The sequence below is a fragment of the Symphalangus syndactylus genome, chromosome 20 (genome assembly GCF_028878055.3).
Source record: "Symphalangus syndactylus isolate Jambi chromosome 20, NHGRI_mSymSyn1-v2.1_pri, whole genome shotgun sequence".
NCBI classification, from domain to species: Eukaryota; Metazoa; Chordata; class Mammalia; order Primates; family Hylobatidae; genus Symphalangus; species Symphalangus syndactylus.
The window spans coordinates 59,985,194-60,001,760 of record NC_072442.2 but is presented as its reverse complement, the minus strand read 5'-3'; the positions used below and the strand labels follow the sequence as shown (position 1 = coordinate 60,001,760).

General features: G+C 48.2%; 1 protein-coding gene across 4 annotated transcripts; it reads left to right on the top strand.

The window, feature by feature from the left end:
- Nucleotides 1-5,364: 5,364 nt before the first annotated feature.
- Nucleotides 5,365-10,359, top strand: ODF4 (outer dense fiber of sperm tails 4). 4 transcript variants are annotated; one of them, XM_055257531.2, is made up of 5 exons: nt 5,404-5,536; nt 5,735-6,030; nt 9,180-9,353; nt 9,655-9,789; nt 9,980-10,359. In XM_055257531.2, exons 2-5 carry the CDS (start codon nt 5,811-5,813, stop codon nt 10,162-10,164), a joined length of 714 nt encoding a protein of 237 aa, XP_055113506.1. In that variant the 5' UTR covers nt 5,404-5,536; nt 5,735-5,810; the 3' UTR covers nt 10,165-10,359. The 4 variants fall into 4 exon arrangements, with proteins under 4 accessions (XP_055113507.1, XP_055113505.1, XP_055113504.1 ...); XM_055257529.2 differs by having other exon boundaries at nt 5,381-6,030; XM_055257532.2 differs by lacking the exons at nt 5,735-6,030; nt 9,180-9,353 and having other exon boundaries at nt 5,365-5,685.
- The last annotated feature ends 6,208 nt before the right edge of the window (nt 10,360-16,567 follow it).

The following is a 16,567-nucleotide window of genomic DNA, read 5'->3' as shown; positions in this document are numbered from 1 at the left end:
TTTGTTGTTGTTTTTTTTTGTATTTTTAGTAGAGACAGGGTTTCACCATGTTGTCCAGGCTGGTCTCGAACTCCTGATTTCGTGATCTGCCCACCTCAGCCTCCTAAAGTGCTGGGATTACAGGTGTGAGCCACTGTGCCCGGCCTATTATCTGGATTTTTTTAACAGAAAAAGTTTGTCAGCTCCTGATGTAGGACATGTGTTAGAGCTATCCCAACCCAGGAGCAAGGAAGCTAGGGAATTTCTCTGTCAATTCTCTCTGTGTTACTAGTGGATGGCTTCCTTTCAGCTCTCTTCTCCTCCTTCCACCTTTCAGTTTCCGTCTTCTAGGCTTTTGCTTGTGCAACATCAAGGCCGATGACAGTTACATTTACTTTTGTGGCTATAATTAAGTCTTCCTTGCTTTGTCCATCTGTTGATTCTAAGAGTTGAAACGCAATGAACAGTGTTTACCTTATACATTGTGACTATATAAATATCTTTTGTTGCAGAGCTAGTAATCACTTAGATTACATTTCCTTTCTTGAACTATTTGTAATTACCTTCTGAAAAACAATGTTTGATACATTCACAAGATGTTATGAAATCTATGTTAGTTGTAAATGATTATAATATAATAAATACCTGGCCAGGCACAGTGGCTCATGCCTGTAATCCCAGCACGAGCTGTAATCCCAGGCCAAGGCAGGAAGATCGCTTGAGCCCAGGTGCACCACCACACCTGTAGCCCCAGCTACTTGGGAGGCCGAAGTGGGAGGATTGCTTGAGCCCAGGAGTTTGGCTATGATGGTGTCACTGCACTCCAGCCTAGGTGACAGAGCGAGATTTGTCTCAAAAAAAAAAAAAAAAAGAATACACGCGCACCTATCACCCAACCCAGGAACTAGACTCTTACTAACAATGCGTATGTGCCTGTGTAACATTCCTCATCTCACTCCTCTGCCTTCTTGAGAAGTAACCATCATATGATATTTCATGTTTACTGTGCCACTGCTTTTCAAAAACTACCATGCAATCATAAGCTTACATAAGCTTAAACAATGCTTTGGTGGTTGAGCTTGGTTACAGGCTCTATAAAAATGGCATCGTATGTACTGTGTAGTCTTCTGGGGGTTACATTTTTCAGGAAACATTCTATTTCCAAGATTCTTCTGTGTTGTGTGTTGCTGTGAGAAATGCTTATTATTAAAAACGCTTAGAAACTCCAGGAAAAAGCTGGGTGCAGTGGCTCACGCCTGTAATCCCAGCACTTTGGGAGGCAGGGGGGGTGAATCACGAGGTCAGGAGTTTGAGACCCACCTGGCCAACATGGTGAAAGCCCGTCTCTACTAAAAATACAAAAAATTAGCTGGGCGTTGTGGCGGGTACCTGTAATCCCAGCTACTTGGGAGGCTGAGGCAGGAGAATTGCTTGAACCGGCGGGGCACAGGTTGTAGTGAGCTGAGATCGCGCCACTGCACTCCACCCTGGGGGATAAAGTGAGACTCCGTCTCAAAAAAAAAGAAAAAAAAAAGAAACTCCAGGAAAAACTTAAAAACTAAAGAGGATTCCAGGGAGGAAGCCCAATCCTGATGACACTGGCTCTGTGTAAATGACATTCCCAGCAGGCCCACCACCCCCTCTCCCAGTGCTCTCCCCTTCTTCTCCCATCTTCAAGATTCTGTCTTCTGGCTGGGTGTGGTGGCTCATGCCTGTAATCCCAGGACTTTGAGAGGCCAAGGCGGGCAGATCACGAGGTCAGGAGATCGAGACCATCCTAGCTAACACGGTGAAACCCCATCTCTACTAAACATACAAAAAATTAGCTAGGCATGGTGGGGCACCTGTAGTCCCAGCTACTTGGGAGGCTGAGGCAGGAGAATGGCATGAACCTGGGAGGCGGAGCTTGTACCACTGCACTCCAGCCTGGACGACAGAGCGAGACTCTGTCTCAAAAAAAAAAAAAAAAAAAAGATTCTGTCTTCTGACCCAGTGCCCCAACTGTAGCTGCTTGTTCTAAGGATGGCACTCATCCCTGGCAGGGCCAGAGAATGCTTGGACTTGGGACTGAGAGGTCTCCCCTCCAGCAGCTGGAGGTGTCTGATACACAGCTTGGAGTGTGAGGGCCACGTTTCCCACCATGTGGACCAGAGCAGAGGAAGAGGCTGGTCTGCAGAGACAGAGGAAGACGCCCAGGGAGGGGCAGAGACCAGAGCCAGAGGAAGCGCCCTCACAGGCTTTGATTTTCAACTTTCAACCATTCCCGAGGTCCCACTGCACAGGTGACATCAGGATTCATAGTTCACTCTCCTTTTGCTTACAAGGAGAGTTAATTTGGAGAGTTAATCTGTTCCATGATTTGCAGATGCCACTGACTGGCAAGGATGCTTGCCAGGAATTACCTTCTGCATTTTTGCTCTTTCCCTGTTTGCTAGTGAAAGACTGTAAAAACAATTAAAATGATAATTTAACAATATAATTACCAGTTTCTGGGAATTTACTATGAACTAGTGAGTGCTTTTTGATCATTATCTCATTCAGCACTTTTACCAAGTCTATGAGAAAAATATTGTTCCTGTGTTACAGATGAGTAAACTGAGGCATAAGGAAGTTATATGACATCCAGGTTCACAGGGCTATTAAGAGGAAGACCTGGCCACGTGTGGTGGCACACACCTGTAATCCCAAGACTTTAGGAGGCTGAGACAGGTGGATCACCTGAGGTCAGGAGTTTGAGACCGGCCCGACTAACATGGCGAAATCCTGTCTCTACAAAACACAAAAAATTAGCCAGGCGTGGTGGCGCATGCCTGTAATCCCACCTACTTGGGAGGCTGACGCAGGAGAATTGCTTGAACCCAGGAGGCAGAGGTTGCAGTTAGCTGACCAAGATCGCGCCGTTGCACTCTAACCTGGGCAACAAGAGCGAAACCCCATCTCAAAAAAAAAAAAAAGGCAGGGAAGACCCATTTTTCATACCTTTGCCTGTTGGACCCCAAAGCCTATGTTCTTTTTTTTTAGACAGAGACTCCCTCTGGCCTGAGTGATGAAGGAAGACTGTCTCAATAAATAAATACATACGGCCGGGCGCGGTGGCTCACGCTTGTAATCCCAGCACTTTGGGAGGCCGAGGCGGGCGGATCACGAGGTCAGGAGATCGAGACCGCAGTGAAACCCCGTCTCTACTAAAAATACAAAAAATTAGCCGGGCGTGGTGGCGGGCGCCTGTAGTCCCAGCTACTCGGAGAGGCTGAGGCAGGAGAATGGCGTGAACCCGGGAGGCGGAGCTTGCAGTGAGCCGAGACTGCGCCACTGCACTCCAGCCTGGGCGACAGAGCGAGACTCCGTCTCAAAAAAAAAAAAATAAATAAATAAAAAAATAAATAAATAAATACATACATAAATAAAATTATAATAATTTCAGAAGGCATGACACCTCTAGGACCCATTCTCATCCTACATCCTCCTCTTTCTGGTGCTGAGAAAAAAAGAAAGGAAAAAGAAAAGTCAAAAGAAGAGGGAAGGAACTGGTGGTGATTGCTAGCAGTGAGTAGAGCTGGGAGGGAGGTGAAGGGTTGGGGAAAGCAGTGGGAAGCTCGATGACATCTTTGCAAGACATTTCCAAAGAACAGTGGAGGGAGGATCTTTTCCTGGGGACAAGCTTCTGCTCCCTCCCCCTGCTCCATCAGTGAGCATTTGGGGTTACGGTTAGGACAGAGGAACTAGAAACAGAAAAGGGAACTGTCCTAGTCCATTTTGTTTTGCTATAACAGAATACCTGAGGGTGAATAATTTATAAAGAAAAAAAGGGCTATTTGGCTCACAATTCTGATGGCCAGAAAGCTCAAGATTGGGCATCTGTTGAGGATGTCAGGCTGCTTCCACTTATGCTGGAGGCGAAGGGGAGCTGGCTTGTGCGGAGATCACAAGGTAAGGGAGGAGCTGAAACTGTGCCCCAAACAGTTAAATAAACCAGTGATTAACAGACATTTTCGAGTTTACAGGATGGCTGCTAAGAAACAGCTTGCTGAAATGCTGAAAAATCCCTTTGCTTACAACAGAACCGGCAGAAATCAGTGGGAACCCATATGGCTGACTGCAATCTGCACAGAACGAGCTTGCTGATGTCACAGCCTGAATTTCCGCCTGATGTTTCATACTAACACCACCAAATTTGCACATGCAACCCATGAAGAAGCTTGAAGAGATAACTGGACATGGTTAAGGACTTTCTAGACTTCTCCTTTCTTTCCACCAATCACCCGCTAATCCCAGAATCCACCCCCTAAACCTTTTCTAATAAAAGTACTGCCTTAAGGTCAGCAAAGGGAGACAGATTTGAGCTGGATTCCCGTATCCTCGTGGGTCAGCTCAAAATAAAGCTTTTCTTTTCTCAAAACCTAGTGCCCCAGTATTGGAGTATTGGCTTCTATGCACATCGGGCAGTGAGCCCTTTTGCTTGGTAACAGTGCCAGGTTCTTTTCAACAACCAGCCATTGTGGGGAGCTAATGGAGTGAGGTCTCAGGGAAGGCATTAATCCATTCACGAGGCATCTGCCCCCATGACCCAAACACCACCCACTAGGCCCTCTCACCTCCCATCACCACCACACTGGGGAGCAAATTTCAACATGAGGTTTGGTGAGGACAAATTAACCATATGCAGACCACAGGGGGGCCTCTCACAGACCATTGCTCATATGTAAAGGGAGGCAGCAGCTGGAGGGAGGTGTCAGATCCACAGTTCTGAGCTGTGGCCTGAGAAACAGGATTTCCAGAAAGAGTTAGAGGTGGTGCCATGGGCCAGGCGCGGTGGCTCACACCTGTAATCCCAATGCTTTGGGAGGCCAAGTGGGGAGGATCTCATGTCATGAGGCCAGGACTTTGTTTTTTTTTGTTTTTGTTTTTGTTTTCTTTGGTTTTTTTTGCAGCTGAGTTTCACTCTTGTTGCCCAGGGAGTGCAATGGCGCGATCTCAGCTCACTGCAACCTCCGCCTCCCGGGTTCAAGCAATCCTCCTGCCTCAGCCTCCCGAGTAGCTGGGATTACAGGCATGTGCCACCACGCCCGGCTAATTTTGTATTTTTAGTAGAGACGGGGTTTGAGACCAGGCTGGATAACATATCAAGACCCCATCTCTACAAACAATTGAAAAACTAGCCAGGCATGCTGGCACAATCCTATAATCCCAGCTACTCAGGAGGCTGAGGTGGGAGGATCACTTGAACCCAGAGTTCAAGGTTGCAGTGAGCCAAGGTTGTGCCACGGCACCCCAGCCTGGGCAATAGAGGGAGACGCTGTCTCTCTAAAAAAAAAAAAAAAAAAAAAAAAAAAGGCTGAAGCCTTGGCTCCCCTCCCCCATCTCACTGTGCCTCAGGAAAATTCCGTGGCAGTTAGGGGACCTGGCCTGCTGAATGGGTTGGGGCCTTCTCTTGGATCAAGAGTCTCTTATTAGATCAAGGTCTCTTATTAGACTTCCTCATTCTTTCTCAGACCTCAGGCTGCATGGTGGCAGCTGATGAAAATATCTAAAAGATGAAAAGAGACGATTGAGCCTGGTGAGGGAAGGGGGAGACAGGCGGTGAAGTGGTGCTCAAGATGGATGCAGAGGACTCCGGGAATGAGTTCCCCAGGTCAGAAGGAGAAAGAGACCAACATCAGAGACCTGGAAAGGAACGGAAGAGTGGGGAGGCAGGATGGGGCACAGGTGAGCTGGGACAAGATGGGAGACTGCTGTCCTCCACCCTCTCCCTCAGCAGTAACAGGTCCTCGAGCCAGCGCCGGAACTCTCCGCTGCCCTTTCAATGGAGAATCACACACAGCTTCCGCTGGATGGCCCAGGTGTTGGCTTCTGAGCTCAGCCTGATTGCCTTTATCCTACTATTGGTCATGGCCTTCTCCAAGAAATGGCTGTACCTCTCTAGGAGCCGCTTCTACCAGCGCTGGCCCGTAGATGTCAGCAACAGAATCCACACATCAGCCCACATAATGTCCAGGGGGCTCCTGCACTTCTGCAAATCAAGGAGCTGTTCTGACTTAGAGAATGGGAAAGGTGAGCCCCTCCACCCCCTATCCCAGCCCAGGCCGCCAGCCTGTCTTGGCCTCAATATCTGCACCCTGGATGTATTCTTGTTCCCTCTCTCTGGTCATCTTTACTTTTTGGCCTGCAAGATGGTTCCACTGGCACTGAGATCTCTGATGATCATTTCTCATCCTGTAGCCTGGCTAAATAGATTTGATTGGTGCAATGGAAAATGTCACTGCTTTTGATAAAACCCAGAGCCAAATCTGTGCTTCTAAGAATGCTGTGAGAGAGTTGGGCACGGTGCTGCACACCTGTAGTCTCAGCTATCCAGGAGGCTGAGGCGGGAGGATTACTTGGGCCCAACAATTTGAGTCCAGCCTGGGCAACTTACTGAGACTCCTGTCTCAAAAAAAAAAAAAAAATTAGGCCGGGCGCTGTGACTCACGCCTGTAATCCCAGCACTTTGGGAGGCCAAGGCAGGCAGATCACCTGAGGTAGGGAGATCGAGACCATCCTGGTTAACATAGTGAAACCCCATCTCTACTAAAAATACAAAAAATTTGCCAGGCATGGTGGCACATGCCTGTAATCCCAGCTACTCTGGAGACTGAGGCAGGAGAATTGCTTGAACCCGGGAGGCGGAGGTTGCGGTGAGCTGAGACCACACCATTGCACTCCAGCCTGGGAAACGAGAGTAAAATTCTGTCTTAAAAAAATAAAATAAAATAAGTTGCGAGGGGCATGGACTCTTAGCTCAAGAGAATCATTCATTAATCGCCTAATTTACCAGGGAGAAGAGATGGGGGTTTCCTTAGTCTTGTGTACCCAGAGCTTTGAGAGGACTTCTTGCAATGTCCCCTCTCAGGCCCTGATCCCACACATTCTCCTTTCCTTCTGCCTCAGGCCTTGCTTTTCTGGATCATTTTCCTTTTTCCACATTTGGCTTCTGTGTTCCTTCCTTCCCTGAATTCTTGCAGCTGCTTCATTCCCTATCCTTGTCTTTTTTTCTGTTTGTTTCGCTGATTTTTTTAGAGACAAGGTCTCACTCTGTCACCCAGGCAGTGCAGTGATGCAATCATAGCTCACTGCAGTCTCGAACTTCCGGGCTCAAGGGATCCTCCTGCTTTAACTTCCTGAGAAGCTCAGACTACAGGCTCTGGCCACCACACCTGGCTCTTATTCTTGTTAGCCTCTGGTTATGCTGCTCCCTCACCCCTCAGGAATTTGGAGTTCTTAGTTCCTGGGGATAACCAGAGCTTTTGACCCTTATTTCCACTTTTTCACTCTCCTTAGCATGAAAAAAAAATCACACAGCTATTATTTTCTGAAAGTATTATATGAATATGAAAGTATTCATATAATGAATTATGAAAGTATTATCTCCTTATTATGATAAATTTGGGGAAACAAAAGCTATCCTTTATTGTACACTTACTCCATTTGTTCAATTTAGTCCTCAGTCAACCCTAAGGAATAGGGATAATTATCTCTATTTTAGAGATGAGAAAATTGGGACTCAGAGAGATTAAGTACCTTGCTCAGGGTAATAAGGCTATTAGATTGAACCAAAAGACATGCTAACATTTCACTGCTTTTCACCTACAAAAGGAGCCATTTCATATGGATCAACCTAATAATGGCAGGTTTGGAATTGCAACTCAGGTGTGCCTGGCTCTAAAACTCACGTAGGCGCCTTGCTCTATGGAGTTACTCAAAGACAGCCAGGCTTTTTATTTTTATTTATTTATTTATTTTTTTGAGACAGAGTCTTGCTCTGTCGCCCAGGCTGGAGTGCAGTTGTGGTCTCAGGTCACTGCAACCTCTGCCTCCCAGGTTCAAGCGATTCTCCTGCCTCAGCCTCCCAAGTAGCTGGGATTACAGGCGCCCACCACCATGCCCAGCTAATTTTTGTATTTTTAGTAGAGACGGGGTTTCACCATGTTGGCCAGGCTGGTTTTGAACTCCTGACCTCAGGTGGTCCGCCTGCCTTGGCCTCCCAAAGTGCTGGGATTACAGGTGTGAGCCATCGCGCCCAGCCAAGTGTGTGTGTGTGTGTGTGTGTGTGTGTGTGTCTCTCCCTCTCTCTCTCTATATATATATATACTTTTTTTTTTTTTTTTTTGCGACGGAGTCTCACTCTGTCCCCCAGGCTGGGATGCAGTGGTGTGATCTCAGCTCACTGCAACTTCGGCCTCCTGGGATCAAGCGATTATTCTGTCTCAGCTTCCCAGCAGCTGGGATTACAGGTGCGTGCCACCATGCCCAGCTAATTTTTATATTTTTAGTACAGATGGGGTTTCATCATGTTGGCCAGGCTGGTCTCGAACTCCTGATCTCAAATGACCTGCCTACCTCGGCCTCCCAAAGTGCTAGGATTACAGGGGTGAGCCGCCGCACCCAACCCCAGTTGTATATTTTTAAAGAGACAGGGCCTCCCTGTGTTGTCCAGGCTGCTCTCAAACCCTTAGGCTCAAGAGGTCCTCCCACTTCCGCTTCCCAAAGTGCTGGGATTACAGGTGTGAGCCACCGTGCTCGGCCTTGATGGTTTTTCACAAATCACATTTAATTAGCAATTCTTTGTGTTGAGCTTTATATGTTTATCAGATATTTTTACTCCTTCTTTGGAGAATTGCAGTTTAAGTCCTCTGTCCATTTTTTCTGTTGAGGTATTCGTTTGCATGTGGTTGAGGTTTTCAAACAATATCCATATCAAGGATCTTGGATTATTTAAGAAGTGAAAACAATATTTCATTGTTATTTCAAATGTGCATTTCTCTGATTATTAATGGGCCTGTACGTTTTCTTTCTGTCTTTTTTGTTTTTTGTAGGTGGAGTCTCACTCTGTTGCCCAGGCTGGAGTGCAGTGGCTCAACACAAACTCCGCCTCCCAGGTTCAAGTGATTCTCCTGCCTCAGCCTCCGGAGTAGCTGGGACTACAGGCACGCACCACCATGCCCACCTAATTTTTGTATTTTTAGTAGAGACGGGGTTTCACTATGTTGGCCAGGCTGGTCTTGAACTCCTGACCTTGTGATCCACCTGCCTCGGCCTCCCAACGTGCTGGGATTACAGGCGTGAGTCAGGGCGCCCGGCGGTACATTTTCTTGTATTTGCTGATCTGATTATGTTTCATCTTTTGTAAATCCTTAGTTGATCTTGTTTGTCATTTTCCCCAGACAGTTTTAAGCTGTGGACAAATCAGCCCATGTTTAAGGTGGCTAAGATAAGCTTCAACCTGACCCTGGGGCTGGGCCTCGTCCTCACCATCTGGTTGCACCTACCCTACCTGCCCGCTGTTCAGAAATTGCCCTTTGTCGGCTTGGTCGGGACCATCTTGAGCTTCTGTGAAGGTGCCTCCTAGCTCTGGAAAGGTCCTTTGTTTTCCTCACCCCCATCTTCCTGGGCACTTCTCCCTCTTCTTTGGGGGTGGTATGGGGGTTTTGTGGGTGGTGGGAGAACAGAACCGAGAATCGAGTTACATCATTTCCCGGTCACAGGAGAGGTAGAAATGGAGGGGTTGACTCCTGGAACCTCAGGGACCAGTCACTCTGTGCGTGGTGATGTGGTTTGTGGCTGTAGCCCAGCAGATGAGGAAGAACCTCCCATGGGACTCTTGTATGACAATGAGACCCTCTGCTTCCTGTCTCCTAGTCACCTTCATCTTCTCCACCCTCATGCTGTTCCCCATTAACATCTGGATCTTCGAGGTGGAGAGGAATGTATCCATCCCCATCGGCTGGAGCTATTTCATTGGTTGGCTGGTGCTTATCCTATACATCACCTGCGGTGAGTGGCCAGAGGGCCCTGGGGGAAGGAAGGGACATGGGTAGGTTAGGGCAGGGAAAGTGTGGAGGGAAGAGGCTGGCGATCCCCAGGGCTAGATTTTTAGGGTCTTATCTTCCCTTTGGTCTCACCCTGCTTGTCACTTAACCTCCCAGTCACAACTTTCCTCTCCCCTGTCCCTGTCCTTTCCCAGCGATCCTTTGCTACTTCAACTATAAAAGTTTCTGGAGTCTGATTCTGAGCCACCCCAGTGGCGCCGTGTCCTGCAGCAGCAGTTTCCGCTCAGTAGAAGAATCTCCAAGGGCACAGACGATCACAGACACCCCCATCACCCAGGAGGGAGTCCTGGATCCTGAGCAGAAGGAGACACACGTGTAACCTTTTCTGAACTCCTGGCACCAAGTTCTGTCCATTCATCTGACCCCATCTCCTCATCCTCCCCCCAGCCCTTGAATAGGTTGGTCCTCATCATTGCAAGGAATGAGAAAGGGAGGATTTTGCACTCCTCTGCTTTCTCTCTGCCTTGATTGAGCTTGAGCGATGTGGAATAAATTGTCCGTCTCTTCTTTCTCATATCTGGCTGTTGTTGAGGCAAGCTAGGGGAGGAGGGAGAGGAAGGGAGAAAGAACAAGTTTGTTTTCCAGTTCTTCCTGCCCAGGAGCCTTTTGGCACCCGTTAGTGCCTAAACCTGCCCAACCTCTACCAGGGCATACTTGTTCATGGACAAACACCTCTGGAGAGCTAAACCTCTTTTTACTTTGTTATCCCTGACCCAACATTTGCTAGTTAGTGGGTGGAGGAGGTAGAGCTGATTAGGAGAGAGATATCCCTTGCCAACTTGTTGGCTTAAGCATAGTGAAGGATTCAAAAGCCAAATGGCTCAAAGATAAGAGTCAGGTTAAACAAGGAGCACCACAGCACAGGTGGTCAGCCCGGGTGTGTGTCCTGGGCAGCAGTCCCACCTTCTGTGTCCAGCTCCGATGACAGACCGCATAGAGCCTGTGCCCTGGAAACCACCACTACCACCGTCCCCCGGGCTGCTATAGCTTTCCACCCAAGCCTCCCACACCCTCCACCATGTAACAGCAGGAATAAAACATGGCAACAAAGGAAAGCATTAGGGTTAGGTCCTAAGACCAAAAGGTAAGTTGCATATTTGGGTTTTAAAGCCAGCTTGGGGAGTGCTGGCAATGCCCATCAGGCTTTGGACACGTTGCCCAGAGAGGCCAGCCTCCTAGGAGAGCATCCATAGCTGATCTTGGTCATGTCTATCCCTCCAGATGAAACCGCAATACATCCTGCTGATTGGTAGAGCCGAGCGGTCTGTTTTGACAGGGCACTGATTGGTGCGTTTACAATCCCTGAGCTAGACACAAAGGTTCTCCACGTCCCCACCAGATTAGCTAGATACAGAGTGTGGATTGGTGCATTCACAAACCCTGAGCTAGACACAGGGTGCTGATTGGCGTGTTTACAAACCTTGAGCTAGATACAGAGTGCCAATTGGTGTATTTACAATCCCTTAGCTAGACATAAAGGTTCTCCAACTCCCCACCAGACTCAGGAGCCGAGCTGGCTTCACCCAGTGGATTCTGCACCGGGGCTGCAAGTGGAGCTGCCTCCCTGTCCCGCGCCGTGCGCCCGTACTCCTCAGCCCTTGGGTGGTTGATGGGACCGGGCGCCGTGGAGCAGGGGGCGGCGCTCGTCAGGGAGGCTCGGGCCGCACAGGAGCCCACGGAAGGGGTGCGAGGCTCAGGCATGGCGGGCTGCAGGTCCCGAGCCCTGCCCCGCGGGAAGGCAGCTAAGGCCCGGCGAGAAATCGAGCTCGGCGCCGGTGGGCTGGCACTGCTGGGGCACTCAGTACACCCTCTGCAGCCGCTGGCCCGGGTGCTAAGTCCCTCATTGCCCAGGGCCGGCAAGGCCGGCCGCCTGCTCCGAGTGCGGGGCCCGCCAAGCCCACGCCCACCCGGAAGCCCACGCCCACCCAGAAGCCCACGCCCACCCGGAAGCCCACGCCCACCCGGAAGCCCAGGCCCACCCGGAACTCCAGCTGGCCCGCAAGCGCCGCGCGCAGCCCCGGTTCCCGCTCGCGCCTCCCTCCACACCTCCCTGCAAGCTGAGGGAGCGGCCTCCGGCCATGGTCAGCCCAGAAAGGGGCTCCCACAGTGCAGCGGTGGGCTGAAGGGCTCCTCAAGTGCCGCCAAAGTGGGAGCCCGGGCAGAGGAGGCACCGAGAGCGAGCGAGGTCTGTGAGGACTGCCAGCATGCTGTCACCTCTCACAGGGACAAATTGTGAGTAGATCAGGTGTGTTAAAAATACATGTATTAGGTTGGGCCGCGTGAGGTGGCTCATGCCTGTAATCCCAGCACTTTGGGAAAATGAGGTGGGCGGATCACTTGAGGTCAGGAGTTCGAGACCAACCTGGCCAGCATGGTGAAACTCTGTCTCTACTAAAGATACAAAAATTAGCTGGGTGTGGTGGTGCTGAGGCATGAGAATCGCTTGAACCTGGAAGATGGAGGTTGCAGTGAGCTGTGATCATGCCACTGCACTCCAGCCTGGGTGACAGAGCGAGACTCTGTCTCAAAAAAAAAAAAAAAAAAAAAAAAACCGCCAGGTGCAGTGGCTCACGCCTGTAATCCTAGCACTTTGGGAGGCTGAGGGAGTGGATTGCCTGAGTTTAGGAGTTCGAGACCAGCCTGGGCAACACAGTAAAACCCCATCTCTACTAAAATACAAAAAATTAGCTGGGCATGGTGGCATGTGCCTGTAATCCTAGCTACTCGGGAGGCTGAGACAGGAGAATAATTTGAACCTGGGAGGCAGAGGTTGCAGTGAGCCGAGATTGTTTCATTGCACTCCAGCCTGGGTGACAGAGCGAGACTCTGTCTCAAAAAAAAAAAAGCATATATTATTATATATATGCTAACATAATTATATAATATTTGGTTATAATAACCTAATACATGTATATATGTATTAGGTTGAACCATGTATGTTTTGTTAGTAGTTAAATGTGGCAATTTTATATGATTCAACCTAATGTATATGACCGACTTTATTTATTTATTTATTTATTTATTGAGATGGAGTTATGCTCTTGTTGCCCAGGCTAGAGTGCAATGGTACCATCTCGGCTCACCGCAACCTCTGCCTCCTGGGTTCAAGCGATTCTCCTGCCTCAGCCTCCCTAGTAGCTAGGATTACAGGCATGCACCACCATGCCGACTAATTTTGTATTTTTAGCAGAGACGGGGTTTCTCCATGTTGGTCTGGCTAGTCTTGAACCCCTGACTTAAGGTGATCTGCCCGCCTCAGCCTCCAAAGTGCTGACTTCTATTTAATATGAGCCCCTTTTGAGATTCTTGTTCTTACTACACCTGATCAGCAATTGTGGAATTCCTAACCCGGGAAAGATTCCTAACAAAGCAAAGATTCTGAGCAAAGAACATAATACAAGGGCTTGAAAATTAGGCACAACAGACATTCCACAAATCTCTACTCTATCCCACTTTAATCCTCTCCCCAGTAGCTAACAAGGATTTACTGGGGGACTTATGAACTAGTCATCTTGGAGGAAGGGACACCAAATAAAGGAATGTCATGGTCTCTGCCTTAGGTACAAACACACGTATATATAATGTAATTAGAGAAACTAATTTTGTGATTTTGTGGGGGTCACAAACTCAAATGCATACAGGGGCTAGGCGGGTAACATAAATAAAGGGGGCCACTCTCACAGTCTGTATATAATTTTTCCCTTTTGATAAAGATCTGGTGTATTAGCTATTTATTGCTGGATAACAAATTACCCCACATTTAGTGGCTTAAAATAATAAATACTTATTATCTCACATCATATCTGAAGGCCAGGAATGTGAAAGCAGCTTAGCTGAATAATTTGTCAAAATTATTTAAAAAATTTTTAAAAACTTTTAAAAATTATTTTATCATATACAACATGTTTTGAAATAGGTTTACATTGTGGAATGGCTGAGTTGAACTAATTAATGTATGCATTCCCTCACATACTATTTTTTGTGGTGAGAACACTTAAAACCTACTCTCTCAACGTTTTTCAAAATGCAATACATTGTTATTGACTATAGTCACCATGTTGTACAATAGGTCTCTTGAACTTACTCCTCCTAATTAAAATCTTATAGTCTGTTTTTTTTTTTTTTTTTTGAGATGGAGTCTCGCTGTCTCCCAGGCTGGAGTGCAGTGGCACGATTTCGGCTCACTGTAACCTCCACCTCCCGGGTTCATGCCATTCTCCTGCCTCAGCCTCCCAAGTAGCTGGGACTACAGGCGCCCGCCACCACGCCTGGCTAATTTTTTTATATTTTTAGTAGAGACGGGGTTTCACCGTGTTCGCCAGGATGGTCTCGATCTCCTGACCTCGTGATCCGCCCGCCTCCGCCTCCCAAAGTGCTGGGATTACAGGCGTGAGCCACTGCACCCAGCCTTTTTTTTTTTTTTTTTTTTTTGAGACTGAGTTTCGCTCTCATTGCCCAGGCTGGAGTGCAATGGCGAGCTCTTAGCTCACTGCAACCTCTGCCTCCCGGGTTCAAGCGATTCTTCTGCCTCAGCCTCCTGAGTAGCTGGGATTACAGGTGTATGCCACCATGCCCGGCTAATTTTTTGTATTTTTTGTAGAGACGGGGTTTCACCATCTTGGTCAGGCTGGTCTTGAACTCCTGACCTCAGGTGATCCACCTGCCTCGGCCTCCCAAAGTGTTGGGATTACAGGCATGAGCCACCACACCTGGCAATCTTATAGTCTTTGACCAATATCTCCTCAGTCACATCCTCCCCCGGGCCCTGGCAAACACTATAATACTCTTTGCTTCTATGTGTTTGATTAATTTAGATTCTACATATAAGTGAGATCATGCAGTATTTGTCTTTCTGTGCCTGGCTTATTTCACTTAACATAATGCCATCCAGGTTAATCCATCTTGTAAATGATAGGATTTCCTTCTTCTTCTTTCTTTTTTTTTTTCTGTTGAGACGGAGTTTCGCTCTTGTTGCCCAGGCTGGAGTGCGATGGCGTGATCTTGGCTCACTGCAACCTCTACCTCATGGGTTCCAGCAATTTTTCTGCTTCAGCCTCCCAAGTAGCTGGGACTACAAGCGCCCACCGCCATGCCTGGTTAATTTTTGTATTTTTGGTAGAGACGGGGTTTCACCATGTTGGCCAGGTTGGTCTTGAACTCCCAACCTCAAGTGATCCACCCGCCTTGGCCTCCTAAAGTGCTGAGATTACAAGCATGAGCCACCGCGCCCGGCCTGTGGACATATTTTATTACCATTACATTTTGGTATAAAAAATATCTTACAACAAGAGGGCATAATTAGAAATGGCAACTGGAATTTCATTTTAATTTTGGGAGACAAGTGGGATTGGGACATCCCAGAAAACTGCCTTATGTAATAGGGGAAGATGCACCTCAGCTCCATGGGTTATTGCTGTGAGGAACATTTGTCATTTGGAGCTGCTCAGCATTCATATGGTTCTCCTATTTGGGGAGAATGTCAATGTAAGTGGGAAGTGGAGTTGCTTCCAATTATAGAAGGTGCAGGAGGGAAGACACACCTGGGACCGCTTTCAGGCAGCCAGAGTGCCAACATATGACTAAGATTGTTCACCTGAGGCAGGGCACGGTGGCTCATGCCTGTAATCCCAACACTTTGGGAGGCTGAGGTGGGCGGATCACTTGAGGTTGGAAGCTCGAGACCAGCCTACCAACATGGAGAAACCCTGTCTCTACTGAAAATACAAAATTAGCCGGGGGTGGTCATGCATGCCTGTAATCCCAGCTACTCGGGAGGCTGAGGCAGGAGAATCGCTTGAATCTGGGAGGGGGAGGTTGCAGTGAGCCGAGATTGTGCTGTTGCACTCCAGCATGGGCAACAAGAGCAAAACTCCATCTCAAAAAAAAAAAAAGATTGTTCACCTGCGACTTTGTATCCTTTTCATTAAGTGCAAAGAATTTAGGGAATATTGGAATCACTCTAGTCCATGCAGGATCCTGCATCCTGCAGCAGAGGTGACAGGGCCATGGTCTAGGGGACAGCACAGGGTTGTCCTCCCAGAAAACTCATGTGGCATGACTAGGGTTGTAGCTCTGACTGCTTAGCCTCCCTTGCTTCTTACTCCTCTAAGCCTGTTCTTCAGCTTTCTGTAAGTTATTTCATATCCTTCCTTTTCTGCTTAAGTTAAACAGGGTTGATTTCTGTTGTACACAACCGAAAACCTTAAATAGAATATTTGCTAGAGCTTCTGATTTTTTCAAAAGATGCCCCCAATCCAGATGTTTTTGTAAATTCTGATCTTTAAATTTTATTACTATGGCCGGGCGTGGTGGCTCACGCTTGTAATCCCAGCACTTTGGGAGGCCGAGGCGGGCGGATCACGAGGTCAGGAGATCGAGACCATGGTGAAACCCCGTCTCTACTAAAAATACAAAAAAAAATAAAAATTAGCCGGGCGTGGTGGTGGGCGCCGGTAGTCCCAGCTACTCGGAGAGGCTGAGGCAGGAGAATGGCGTGAACCCGGGAGGCGGAGCTTGCAGTGAGCCGAGATTGCGCCACTGTACTCCAGCCTGGGCGACAGAGCGAGACTCCGTCTCAAAAAAAAAAAAAAAAAAAATTTATTACTATAATTCTTTTTTAGAGAGAGACTCTTGCCCTGTCACCCAGGCTGGAGGGCAGTGGCATGATCATGGCTCATTGCAGCCTCAAACTCCTTGGCTCAAGCAATCCTCCTGCCTCAGCC